The sequence below is a fragment of the Cryptococcus neoformans genome, chromosome 2 (assembly GCF_000149385.1).
Source record: "Cryptococcus neoformans var. neoformans B-3501A chromosome 2, whole genome shotgun sequence".
Classification (NCBI taxonomy): domain Eukaryota; kingdom Fungi; phylum Basidiomycota; class Tremellomycetes; order Tremellales; family Cryptococcaceae; genus Cryptococcus; species Cryptococcus deneoformans.
This window is the reverse complement of record NC_009178.1, coordinates 799,980-812,479: the sequence shown is the minus strand read 5'-3', so window position 1 is coordinate 812,479 and position 12,500 is coordinate 799,980. Positions and strand designations below refer to the sequence as shown.

At 47.7% G+C, this 12,500-nt stretch overlaps 4 protein-coding genes across 4 annotated transcripts in view; 1 reads left to right on the top strand and 3 right to left on the bottom strand.

The window, feature by feature from the left end:
• Positions 1-712, top strand: part of CNBB2920 (hypothetical protein) — a gene marked incomplete at both ends in the record, with an annotated part of 2,976 nt that extends 2,264 nt beyond the window's left edge. The window contains 4 exons of the mRNA XM_771967.1: positions 1-281; positions 336-397; positions 445-634; positions 689-712. The exon at positions 1-281 is cut by the window's left edge and continues 1,952 nt beyond it. Coding sequence (XP_777060.1) covers positions 1-281; positions 336-397; positions 445-634; positions 689-712 — 557 coding nt within the window. The remainder of the gene's footprint in view (positions 282-335; positions 398-444; positions 635-688) is intronic.
• A 1,115-nt stretch (positions 713-1,827) lies between these two features.
• CNBB2910 (hypothetical protein) lies at positions 1,828-2,727 on the bottom strand (the record flags this gene model as incomplete). Its single annotated transcript, XM_771966.1, has 5 exons — positions 1,828-2,059; positions 2,126-2,239; positions 2,360-2,430; positions 2,493-2,597; positions 2,656-2,727. The coding sequence occupies 5 exons, from the start codon at positions 2,725-2,727 to the stop codon at positions 1,828-1,830; spliced, it is 594 nt and encodes a 197-aa protein (XP_777059.1).
• Positions 2,728-5,162: 2,435 nt separating this feature from the next.
• On the bottom strand, positions 5,163-7,337 carry CNBB2900 (hypothetical protein; the record flags this gene model as incomplete). The annotated part of the gene is made up of 6 exons (XM_771965.1): positions 5,163-5,617; positions 5,684-6,091; positions 6,155-6,342; positions 6,428-6,629; positions 6,687-7,064; positions 7,124-7,337. 6 exons carry the CDS (start codon positions 7,335-7,337, stop codon positions 5,163-5,165), a joined length of 1,845 nt encoding a protein of 614 aa, XP_777058.1.
• Positions 7,338-8,120: 783 nt separating this feature from the next.
• CNBB2890 (hypothetical protein) lies at positions 8,121-11,407 on the bottom strand (the record flags this gene model as incomplete). The annotated part of the gene is made up of 14 exons (XM_771964.1): positions 8,121-8,333; positions 8,385-8,511; positions 8,566-8,652; positions 8,704-8,809; positions 8,859-8,959; positions 9,017-9,354; positions 9,403-9,972; positions 10,020-10,230; positions 10,284-10,561; positions 10,622-10,709; positions 10,750-10,840; positions 10,878-10,959; positions 11,007-11,312; positions 11,378-11,407. 14 exons carry the CDS (start codon positions 11,405-11,407, stop codon positions 8,121-8,123), a joined length of 2,628 nt encoding a protein of 875 aa, XP_777057.1.
• Between the last annotated feature and the right edge of the window lie 1,093 nt (positions 11,408-12,500).

The following is a 12,500-nucleotide window of genomic DNA, read 5'->3' as shown; positions in this document are numbered from 1 at the left end:
GCGCCCGAGTAATTCCACATCTTACATCCGATACTTTCACCCTCCAAAAGGCATCCGCTTTTGGCAAACTCCTTTGGGCGAGCAAAGACGTCCAAGGACGGCCGCCCGCGACAGCTCTTCACCCTGATACTTCAGTTGGTAGCTGTTGGCCAATCAAGGGATCTGAAGGAAGTCTGGGAGTCATGCTGGTGGACAGAGTCGTAGTTTCTGATGTGACGATCGAGCACGCACCGCGGGAGTTGGCATTGGATATTGCCACGGCGCCCAAGGTTGTCAAGGTCGTACGTATATGATATTTTTTTTTACGTGAAGCCGATGGTCTGACATGGACGTAGCTGGGCTTGGTAGACTATGCGGAGGGATTGGAAAAGCTTGCTGAATATCGTGCAACTCATCAGTACGTAGATTACTGTACATATGATAAACCTCTGACATTATAATTAGGGCGGATCTGAATAACGAGGAGGACACCAACTATCTTCCTCTTGGCACGTTCACATACGACCCCTCCAGCTATTCTCATATCCAGACATTCCCCGTCTCTTCCGACATTGTTGACTTGGGTATTCGGATTGGGGTGGTAGTATTCAAAATAGAAAGCAACTGGGGCGGAGATTTGACGTGTTTGTATAGGGTAAGTGTTTGTGCGTTTGTTTAAAAAATTGTTTGGCTGATTGGATCTTGTAAGGTTCGCGTGCATGGGAATGCTTGAGGGGGTTCACAATGTGTAGTGTATTATTGTGGATCTTGTGCAATGACTGGATCTTTTGGTGACAATTCATACCCACACTGCTATAATTGTGATTATCCGGATTTGATACCATGAAGTATTAATTGCATACATGCGCGAATCGCTCGACAGTCGTTCGTTATGATCGTCTTACTTGCCCTTTATACGAGGTCAGATATTGTCTTTGTGACTTTCTACTAGATACCAAGAAGTAGTACACAAGAAATAATGCCCATGATAAACTTCGTGACACTATATATTGTGTATATTCCTTGTTGCTTCTTGTGTGATGGTGTTACCCACCATCAGTATCAGCGGGATACGAATGGTTGTAATGACCGTAGCAGCGAGGCATGGAGTACAGTTAGTTGTTTACTGCTGCGGCTACTGAATGCTGGACCAACCCTCACTGTTGTCCTGAATCGTATCCATAAATAAAAGACGAGAAATGACGGACAACAATCAACGTAAATCAACATAATCAACGATCGCAACAAATGACTAACCATAAATTACTGTGAATCAATAAGCAGGAACGAAGACATGAGCAAAAAAAAGGAAGAGGGTACTAGTGTATATTACCCAGTCTAGCTATAGTTCGGTCTCCGGCGTGCCTCTTCGACTTGGCCAAAGAACCAAACCCACCAGTGGTTCTTCCGTTACGATGACGTCTTTAACGTCGTTCTCTTTCTGCGACGGCAAAATATCGAGAATATAATAATCTAACCATCATTGTAGTATCCAGTTATCACCCCCCATCTACTGCCTATCGTTATCGTACCGGCCTGCCGCACGCCTGGTTTTTCGATATCATCAATTTATTTATCCGATAGCCAGCTAGGCCAACGTAAATAAAATATGCTGGGAGCCATAACTTGTACACTGCTTGTTGATGAGTATCAATGTAAAAAAAAAGGAAAAAAAATCAATCAATGCTGCATCACACTACCATTAGGGGGAGGGTCGTACTTGTAAATCTTTAAAGATCGTATCTCAGACGTCCAATCAAACTAGCTACAAATGTTCAATGATCATTCCCATTTTAGCTTGTTCGGTTTTCAAACAAAAAAAGGTCTTCACTGTCCAATGTTACGTTGCTAAGCAACAGCAGCGAAAGCGGCGGCTACAATACCGACGAGGGAAGCAGCGACACCGGCGTTGCCCTTGGTGAGAAGGGCTCCGGAGTCGCTAGAGGAAGAAGAGGAAGAAGCGGAGGCAGAAGAGCCAGAGGCGGTTGTGGAAGCAGAAGAGCCAGAAGAGCCTGACGAGGCAGAAGAGCCAGAGGCAGTTGTGGAAGCAGAAGAGTCACCGGAAGAAGAGCCAGCAGCGCTATTTCCAGCACGATGTTATTTGTCAGCAGAGTCACCCCCGCCGCTATAGTTGAAAAAGACATACGCAGTGGCAGATGAGGAAGAGCTGGAAGTCAAACAGGAGGAGCTGGAGCCTTCCTGGATGACGACGGGGGAAGAGTAAGCGATATTGCCACTGCCATCGGTGACCCTGATGGTTCTGCAGGCGCAAGGAATGCATGTCAGCTCAGTCCCTCTCAGCACGGCGTGATGGGCGAAGGACATTTGGAAATTATAAAGTCTACGATAGGAGACTTGAAAGAAAAAAGCTCAAACTTACATGTTGGTGCCCGAAGCAAGGTTGACTGTCCAAGTGTACGACTCGGTGTCAACAGTGTCGATGTTCTCGAGCTATAAGGCATAGTATCGCTGTCAGTTATATATATGCACCGACTTGAGATTTGTAGACCCACAGCAGTGGCAGAAACTTGGCCACCAGGAAGGACGGCAAGATAGTAAGGAGTGGAAGAGCCACCACTCCATGAAAGAGCGGCTGGCTGGCATTCAATGAGAGAAGCCTAAAGTAATAGTTGTCAGTTGAGCTAATATAGTTGCGGGAAAGGGCAAAAGGCATACGGGAGTGTTGATGGAAAGAGCTGCATTGACAGTGCCAGCGAGGGCGACGACGATAGCGGCCTTGGTGAACATGATCAAAGGTATGTGGTGCAGGTGGCCTTGCTTGTTCTGGTATAGAGCTGTAAGGTATTTGGGCTGAGAGATAATTGAGAAGATACATGTGGCTATATATATATTCTCTGTGAATTGTTCTCACCAGCCAATGAACGATATGGTCATCCCGTCTGTACCGGAAGGCAACGACTTTGTTGTGCCCCACGTCATACAACCGGAATGCTCGCAAGCAGGCACCAGGGAAGTGTAATTGTACGCAGGCGATCGCAGGCGGGGATCAAAGGGATACGGGCATTCATGCTTTGTGCTTTGTATAGTGAGTTTCTGAAAAGTGTCCTGAAGTGGGCTTTATTATCCCGTGGGTCTGTCATCTGGCATTCGGCGGAGGGAAATTAAATGCCCAGGCAGTGCCGAGCGAAAAGACTGTGGAAGGTGGAGGTGGAGGCTCGCCGCAGGGGCCGCAGGGCGAATTTTGTAAATCAAAAAGACGCGTCGTCGCGTGGGTTGGCGTACCTGCGGGTCCGTACTCCTGTGGCTGTGCCCGCTGCGCTGTATGGGCAGAGGCAGCTGCCAATGCTACGTAGGCTGTATGTCATCATGCATGCTCTATGCCATAATATGCGCGATGCATCTCCAGCACCTGATACGTCCGACTATGAAGATATATATATAAATGGATTAGGTTATCACTACATGCACGCACTACGCAGCACAAAGCCGATATCAGCTATCAGCCAGCTCGGCCCTGTTCCACTGCGCTCTGCGCCCTGTGCTCGCTTTCGGTGGTGTCGTGCTCCGCCTTAAGCGCTGTGCCGCAATGGTGAATCGTAAATAGCAGATGCAGACTGCAGAAAGCTGTAACAGTATATAAGAGACGCTGCTGGAATGCGGCCGGCAGTGGCAGACAGTCTCCATCCATAGAGGCTCGCTGACCTTGGCAAACCCCGCAACTACCCAGCACCGCCTCCTATGCCACTGGACATTCCTTTTTAGCTTGGAGAAGCCCTAAGATCCAGCGTGACGAGCCTGCTGGCCATAAGGAGAAGAAGAGCGCATGGAAGCGCGCAACGAAAGTGTCTCACACAAAATTTGAGCCTGAAGAAGAATGTGAAGGATGACAGCAATATATCTTCACAGTGTCCTCTTGAAGGGTGAAAAGTCACCAGAACATCATCTGGCTTGTCAGGGAAGAGAATTTGGATAGATGCTAAAGTTGAACAAGTGGCTAACCTATACAAAGTTGGACGGGAAAAGACAAGTCTTGGATCTGCAAGTATCATGTGAATCGAGCAAGTCTACCGATTGCTGATCATCTGCTGCAGAGAAGGAAGGCTACATGAAACGTTGTTTGAACTAAGCGGGAATCGTCATACTTTTATCATACTTGATCAACGTCCTAAATAGGTCTTGGACGTGATGAGTTGGCTTATGCCGAATCATGCTCTTGCTGAATTTCGCTGTCTAGATTGGTATGGGATCCGGCTTGTGGCCTATATCACAAGCTATAGCATGACCGAAGGTTATTATAGTAGGCCTGGATCTAGCTCCATGCCAAGTAGACATGCCCAGCCTGGCCAAGGCTGAACGAACAGTCAGGAAGTCAACAACCACTGAATCGGCACAAGGCCAACAATATGGTTATGGGAGAGCATAAAGGATGGCATCACTTGGCAGATAGCGGACTTGTAAGTGCACGTCCGATTAATTACCAACTGGTTATCGACCGAAATTGACCGACGGGCTCTTATAGTCTGCATGGACTTCCATATGATTCGGGCGTCTTTGATTTTGTCCATATCCGCCTCATCGGGCTAAGCATTCCCGAGTCAAAATGGGTCAAATAACTGGAGGAAGCTGCTCGTGTCCTGAGACCAGATGGCAAGCTGGAGATTGTTGAGTGCCCTTCCTGCGGCAACCCCAACTTCATTGCAAAACTCGTTTTACTCCGTGTTGCAGGCAGATTTTATCCAATTTTTACTTGTCTTCCCCATCCAGTTCAGCCTACCTTCTGTTGGAACCCAAGGAGTGGCAGATCCAGTCTTTGTCAAGTCATGGCAGGGGGAAGATATACCAGGCGCTCTTCAAGACGCCATACTAATTTGGGCAAAAAGTGCGCTCGGGTACAAGGGAACAGGTATTGTGAAAAAGTATTAGAAGGGATGTTGTTTTTGGAAAAAGTGATGAAATAGTTGGAAGAAGCTGGTAAGAGCGAGAGCAAGTGGACGTTTGAAAAGAATCAAGACTGCAAGGTCGAAGATTCGGCGACAGGCACAAAGTTTCTCTCTGGGCCTGGGTGTGTACAAGGAAGGAGTTGTAGTCTTTCTGTGGCTACGATATTAAAAACTCGATGGAAAGTGTGCGATTCAATCTCCAATTCGTACGAGTCTGAGAGAAATTTTACATTTATGTAAGATGAAACAACAACAGCTAATCTCAGAAACGACAGGAACCAATTACTCATAATGAACAGCTTCGACATAGGGATTGAATCTGACCGATCGACTTGTGGACGGAACATCACTGAATGATGTTGATGAAGTCAACGGTGATTCAACATATGAGCTGCTTTGAGACGTTGGGGAACTGGGTGCCCACCAGCTACTGTCAGAATATAGCGAATGATCCGGGTATTGAGATGTCACAGATTCAGTTGATGGAGTCCGGGAAGCTGCCGATTGGCTTGTATGACGGCTGTAAGTGGGAGCATTTCGTCCTAAGAGCGTAGATATGCGTTCATCCTCTGACATTCCGGATAATGCAGATATGGCTTTGAAAAGGATGTGATCCGCATCGGCGAGAATACCGGGGGTGACTTCCCGCGTACCACTGGAGAGCATCCTATCGGTCATATATGTACCTATCCGAGTTGAAAAATATGTCGTCAAGTCTGGATCCGAATCAATGCCGTCTATTGACCCCGAAACGGGACAGTAAGCCTATTTTTGGTCTTGGTAGGAAGTACAGGTAAACTCACGTCTGCGGCACATTTGGCTGCCCAAGGATCGGACATCATTCAACAGTTCTTTTCCATCGGAAAGACTTGATATATCGGACTGCAAGCCGAACGTATCTGTAGATGCCACCCGTTCGCTCAACCATTTATTCAAAGAGTGGCCCTTCCACGCGCTTACATCCACCCCAGATCCAGCCTCAGTCGTAGTGGGGACTTCCGTATCGTCTACAAGCACTGTCCTAGATCGACTTGTGTCACCCTCGGACTCATATTTGGACGGCAGGACGCTATTAATGATAAGATCATCGAGGCCAAAACCTATCAAGGCCCGAGACTCTTCAGTACCGTCATTCCCGGATTGTAACAAGTAGGGGGCGAGTTCGTTGGCCTCTGTTCGGCTGAATATCAAGGACCCGTCGTCCTGACGGTCTTTTCAGAATAAAAGATGCCATGTCAATAACAGATTTTTGTAAAACTTTGTGATCCACTCACATCGTCTTTGAATAAACGAAGAAATGTTTTCAAAAGCGGTAAGAGGTTTATCCAGACCAGATAGACCATTGGTACTTGTGCAATAATCGTGCACGCTGACATCTTGAAATACTCTTTGTCCGTCATCTCCCGGAGTCGGTGGTCCCCCTGAGACAAGTAATGGTCCAGAGTAAGAAAGTGACGATTTACTTGCAATGTCAAGTAAGCTATAAAAGTGTGCCCTTTGTCAATCTTTGTTGAATCATCCATTCATGCCAGTCCAGCCTTACTGACCTGGGTCCTGCACCACTTGACGGCTGCGCATGAGACTGCGACACAGAAGATGGAGTTGGCGATGAAGAAGCTTGAGAATATTGTGTCGATCCTGACGACTGTGGTCGTCGTAGGATGCCTCTGGGTGCTGTAGGAGCTGTCGATGAATTTGACGTAGTTTGATCAGCTGTCAACCTATTCACATCAATGTTGATAACATTATCTGAAAATTCCGACAAGATTAGTGCCCGCAGAAACCTAAGAAGTCCTCAACACTGACTAATGTCTCTGGTGATAATTACCGAATGTGCAGGTCCATCGTCTCCTGTACTAATGATTGCTACTCCTTCCTCCAGGTTAATTTGCCTAATGTCTATGTCGAAGGAAGTACAACCTTCAGGGGTTCTCGTGACATTGCAGCTGCTAGCACCATTTGTGCTTTCAATGGCATTGGTGGGCATCCTTCTAGAAGAAGCAGAGGAAGATACTGCATTTGTAGGCTCGACAGATGGAGTGGTTACAGACGATGGTGTAGGGGTCTCAGCGGCGATTTGGGTGCCCAATGAGCTGTTAGTGGTGGTAGTAGAATCATCGCTTGTCAGGTAGGAAGGGAAAGATACGTTCCTTCCGTAAACAGGCTCTGCGGGTGGTGAGGGTACTTGCAATTATCAGGGGCCGGTTAACAGATTGTGACAGCAGTGTTCTCAAGGTGCTTACTCTTGATAGAATCTCCTAGATTACTCATCGTGTTAGCAAGCCAGTTTCTCGCCCCTCCTAAACTATCCAGCGTTGAGTTTCTCGCATGTTTAAACTTATCCGCTAATAAAGAAGATATTGTGGGAACTGAAGTGGTGCTGGTCGAGGACCCTGGAGCAGTCCTCCAATGGTGGGGTATGTAGCTCCCTGTTGACAGGTCCGGGATCGACGACATTGAATTGGTGCAGACAACCTGGAAGGGAGACAGAACGTAGCTGTGAGTAAATGCTTCGTCAAGGGATGTGCTGCGCCTCTGATCAAATGAGGTTGTGAATGTTGTTAGTGGCTATACTATTCTTTGGGAGTAAGTAATGGAAGTCAAGGATCGCTATAATAATGACGGTGATGATGGTGGCAGGTGGAATAAACAAGCGAAATTGGTAAAAAGACGAATAAGAGGTTGTGTTTTAGGGAACTATTGGGGGTGCAAAGGTGTAGGACTAGAAAGACATCAGCGGGGATACGGACGGTCTTCCTTATTTATGCCTTTCTGCGTGAGTATACTGGTTGTATACTAGCTCTGGTTTTCATCATCATGTAAGATGCACTGGCCTACAAAGGATATATCAAGTAGGTCAAAAAAGAAGGAAGAAAGGATCTTGCTTCACCTCGAAACTTGTTTGGTTAAATTGGATTTCTTGCAAAAGAAGTACTTATTTATTTTACTTGGGCTGTTTGTTTGTCTGTTTGTCTGTCTGTATAAAGAACTACTGCTAAGGTCGGCTTACCGCATATAGTATTTGATATTCGCCATTAGTAGTACGGTTCTCATCACGAATGTATAAACAGATCGAGTCTAAGTCATTTCTTTGATGAAGTATCATACTGCTGGACGTTGTGGTTATATTTGATTTACATGACCATATCCATGAGTTACAAGAATCGATTGCGCAATGGGATGGACGTTTGAGTACACATATGTACGCCATCAAGAATGTTTCCAGGCGTTCTTTCCTTATCATTTGTTGACCGATTTCGAATACGGAGCAGTTAATTCCAGTTTGAGGCTGGCGATGGCCTGTTCTAGGGAGGGAGGCTCATTATGGACTTCGTTCTTCGGCACACCACCGTGGCCGGATGCGGCTGCTTCGGCATCCCGGGCTTCCCGTTCAGCACGTCGCTTCCTGGCAGATGTGAAGTCCGGTGCAGGAAGGTTAAAGAAAACCCAAGGCTAAAGTTTGATGTCAGCTTAGCCATTGCAGTTGGTTGCTAGAACACTAACTGGTACACAAGCAGCAACAGCTCGTCTCATACCGGTTGACAGGCATTGGAGACCGATTTGATAGGCAGCGTTCATCCACCCGAAACCTTCTCTCGGCACGTATCGGAAATCAGTACCTTGATTACCACTTGAAAGGCGGGGTCAGCTTCCAAGTGAATCGGATGCGAGTCTATTCACTCACTATTCCGCATCTACCATGTGGCTAAGTTCAACAACGTCAAACTTTTCCGGAACGATACCATTGAAATCCATGAACGATAGAGTCATCCTAATAGGTCAAGTGTTAGTATGTTTAACACATCCAAACTCAACAACTCACATATAGATCCACCTGTACGCCAGCCTGGATGCATCGTCTACAAATCCGTAACGTTCAAGCCCGACCCATGCCATGATTTGATGAGGAGGCCAACCGTAAGGATAGTCTGATCACTGATAGTCAGCACGTGCCAGACAAACCCCAGAGGTACCCACCCCATTGACGATTAGGTCTGTCCAACGAGATTACGCCACGCGATTCTTCAGTTCCAGATACAAGACCACCAGCAACTTCGAACTTGGGTAAGGCATTGCGGCTGTAAAACTTGTGAGTCGCGACGCTTCATTCACAACGAACAATATTTGCTACTTACACAAGCTTCAAAGCCTGTTCCTCCGAGGCAGAGCCTGCCCACAAAGGCCAGAGCGTAGTGACGGACTCATATCGCGTCTGCTTCCTGAGCTTGGTGTCATAGTCAAAGTACATTCCCTGTCCATCATTCCAACAAAGCTCATCCATGGTTGCCTTGCGTTTAGCTGCCCGTTCAAACCAGTGCCTGCTTGTCTGAGGAGTTTTGGTCGAGAGCTGGTAGGTGGCGCCAGCCTTGAAGGCCTCGGCGGTGATAGGCCAGGGAGACAATTCAAACTCTTCGTCCAGGTAGAGTTCGTCGTCAAAGGCTACTTGGATAGCCGAAGCAATATCGAATTCATACTGCATTGTCCGGTTAGCGTCTGTGTGTCAATCATAGTAATAGCTCACCTTGTATAAGAGCGAGTTCAAGTCGACAGTCGCCAAGTCTGCACACTTTCTGTCGAGTCTGTATGAGGTATCATGTCCCGACTCTCGTACTCCTCGGTCATGCAAGAAATACTCGTCAAGCTCAGGTTCTTTGATTGTCCCGTCGTTGTAACCATCAATGTACTCATTCACAGAGATCCCAATCTTCTGAGCATACGGCTGAAGGATGTGAGTGAAATGACTGGCTTCAGTCTCAGGGGGAATACCTAGGCCAGAAGGGCGGTAGCGAGATAAGCCAGTGACAAGGTCGAGCGAGGGCTCTTGCATCCAGTACCGGTGGTACTCTTTGATAGCGGCCTGGATGGTACGTTTGAGCCATGCTTTGTTTTCGGCTGGCTTGCTGCGATCAAGCTGGTTGTAGATCTGAAGGGCGAAGTCTGTAAGGAAAGGAGGCTGAGATCGACAGAGATAGTATGATCGGTTACCATTGAGAACTTTGTTGTAATATTTAATTTCGAAAATACAGTGCTCGACGATACTCTTGGCCAAGTCGACCCGACCGTCTACCAAGAGGCCCAGGGCCATAAAGTACTGCACGTGATTAGATGCTAATTTTACAAGTCCGATGTATTACTTACGCTGTCCCAACCATACTTCTCATTGAATCTTGCACCGGGAACGATAAATGGCAGAGCCTCTAGGTGAGACTTGCCGTCTGCGTCAACCTTTTTATCCATTGCAAGAGCGAGAATGCCTGGTTTATCGTTGAGAGTCTTGACAAAAGCTGGATTGTCACATTCTTTGGGAAGGATATCGACCTCGAGTTTGAGGTTGGGTTTCTCTTTCGCTCTGCGTTGATGTGTCAGCGTATCATACCGCTAGGGATTTGAGAGAAGAAGCACATTTGACGATAATGCTCGGCCATTTCATCCTCTCCATGTGGAATATAAATCCTGGCTCGCATGTGCTGGCTTCTATTCTTGGGATCCGCGCAAGCGATTTCAAGACCCTCTGCGTCGATGCGTCGAGTGAGACTGTTCCAGAATGAGTTCTTGATCATTCTAGAGAGACGGTCCACAGGATTCTCGGCAAGACGAGCTTCATCCAAGACAATGCGCTTGCGTCCATAGTCTCGGGCAAGTGCGAGTTCCTGAAGAAGATTCGATAACATATATGTGCCCTAACCCCAGCGCATTTCAGCAATTATTATTATCAAACGGCAAAGATATTTGTGACATACCCGGATATCAAAGGTTTTATGGGCATTAGAACTCGCCGTACCCAATGAAAGAAGTTTGGGACCCGAATCATAGATAGAAATTTGGAAGCTGTACGAGTCAGATTGGATTCGAACATGATGTGACTCACTTGTTATCCGTGTCTTCTTGCTCCAACACGAGTCTCATTGTTTCCTCGACATCAATTAAATAGCGCCTGGGAGCAGACGGGGTACTCTCGTCTTCATTATCAGCATACGCCATTAACGTAGTACTCACCATGCGAAAGTCGGCGATTTCTAGAGATTTTCTCACCGCCCATTTGCATAGGCCGACGCTTGAATTCACCCTCGACACCGACCTATTGTGGATCAGTTGGTTCGTCCAGGAACAGGACACGAGACTTACATTGCTGAATGTTCGTGCCCTACTGGTTACCTGTGCTCCGCCATAATACTCATTAGGTTCCGCATTGATATCCGGCAATCTTGTCTCAAGCTGTCCAAGTTTGCCCAACCTCGACACATTATTAGGTGGGCTCTTTGGCTTTGTAGGGACTTGACTCTCATGAAGAGCTTGGGTGAGAAGTTCTGCCTTATCGCCAGCATGGGCAAGCGGGTCGAGTTCATGATCTGTGGGAGTAGTCGCCGCTGAAGGGGTGGTCGAAGGTGGAACATCATTTTCGATGAAAAGAAGATTCTTTGGGACCGGCAGCTGGTCAAGTAAAAGAATCAGTCTGTGTTGTTGGAATGTGCATCTTGCAGAAAAAAAAAAATTACCTTGGCCTTCTCGAGGGGCTGGGAAGACATGTTGGCTATTGGTATATGAAATTCGTTGATAGGTGAAAGGTCGTCACTCCAGTCTAGTAGGAGCTGCTTGGGAGAACGAAGTTGGAGTGAAGGAGATAAGTGGTAAGTTCTAGGGCTCGTTGGGAATGGCTTGATCTTTGGGCGCGGGCGAAAGTGAACAGACGGGTCATCGTTAGCTCGAAACGAAACAAGGGCATGGGAATCAGATACTGCGCGCTGTAAGGGCATGGCAGAAGTGCTTTTTTTTGGGATTGGACAAGGTTTTTCTGGGGTGCGGATGGAGTCGAAGGGGTATGCACCCGCCCAACAGCGGTTAATATAGCTGGCCTGAGAGCCAAAAGAGGCGAAGAGGAAGAGAGGCACAGAAGGCGCCAGCGTAGGCGAAAGAAGCCCAGAGCAGTTGGCAAACGACTGGCGAAGCCCACGGGAGAAAGGATGCTTCCGAGGATCGTGGATCAGGGAGATGAAAAGAGGGACTCACTTGGGGGTTATGGGTGACGGAAGGGTGGAGAATCCAAGTGAATTGAATGGAGCAGTAATGATAGGCTGGGCTGAGTCACGAGACGGCGGCGGTCGGCTGGTGCGTGGATCCTTTATTTGTGGCGAAGAAAGGGACGCTGTGGTCTGGGAATGTATGTAGGAGAACAGGTATACGTATGAATCTATGTGCTATGTACGAATATATATACCAGGCTGGCAACGACCCTTGGAGCGGGCGAAACGAACCTCCATTCGGCTTCGGACGCTGCTGCCTATTGAGCTATGATGCAATACACACCCTTCTCGCTCTCCACAAACACCCCATATCCACACATCCCATGTTCACTTCGTATGTACATTTCCACCACATGTCTGCATACTGCCCCCATGGCATCCCCCTTCTCTCACTTCCTCGTCTTTCCCGGGAAGCAAATCATGCATTGGATCGCGAGCGATGGTCTGCTGCCGACCGCTGGCGTCACATGCTGTGTCCATCACTCGCCAGCGACCTCGGGAATGCAGGTAGGCCGTTTCTCCGCACGGCGTGCAGCACTTGAACGCTGCATGGCGATCCGCAGAGACGTGCAGCAGTTTGACTAGCGTTGTCTGGGTG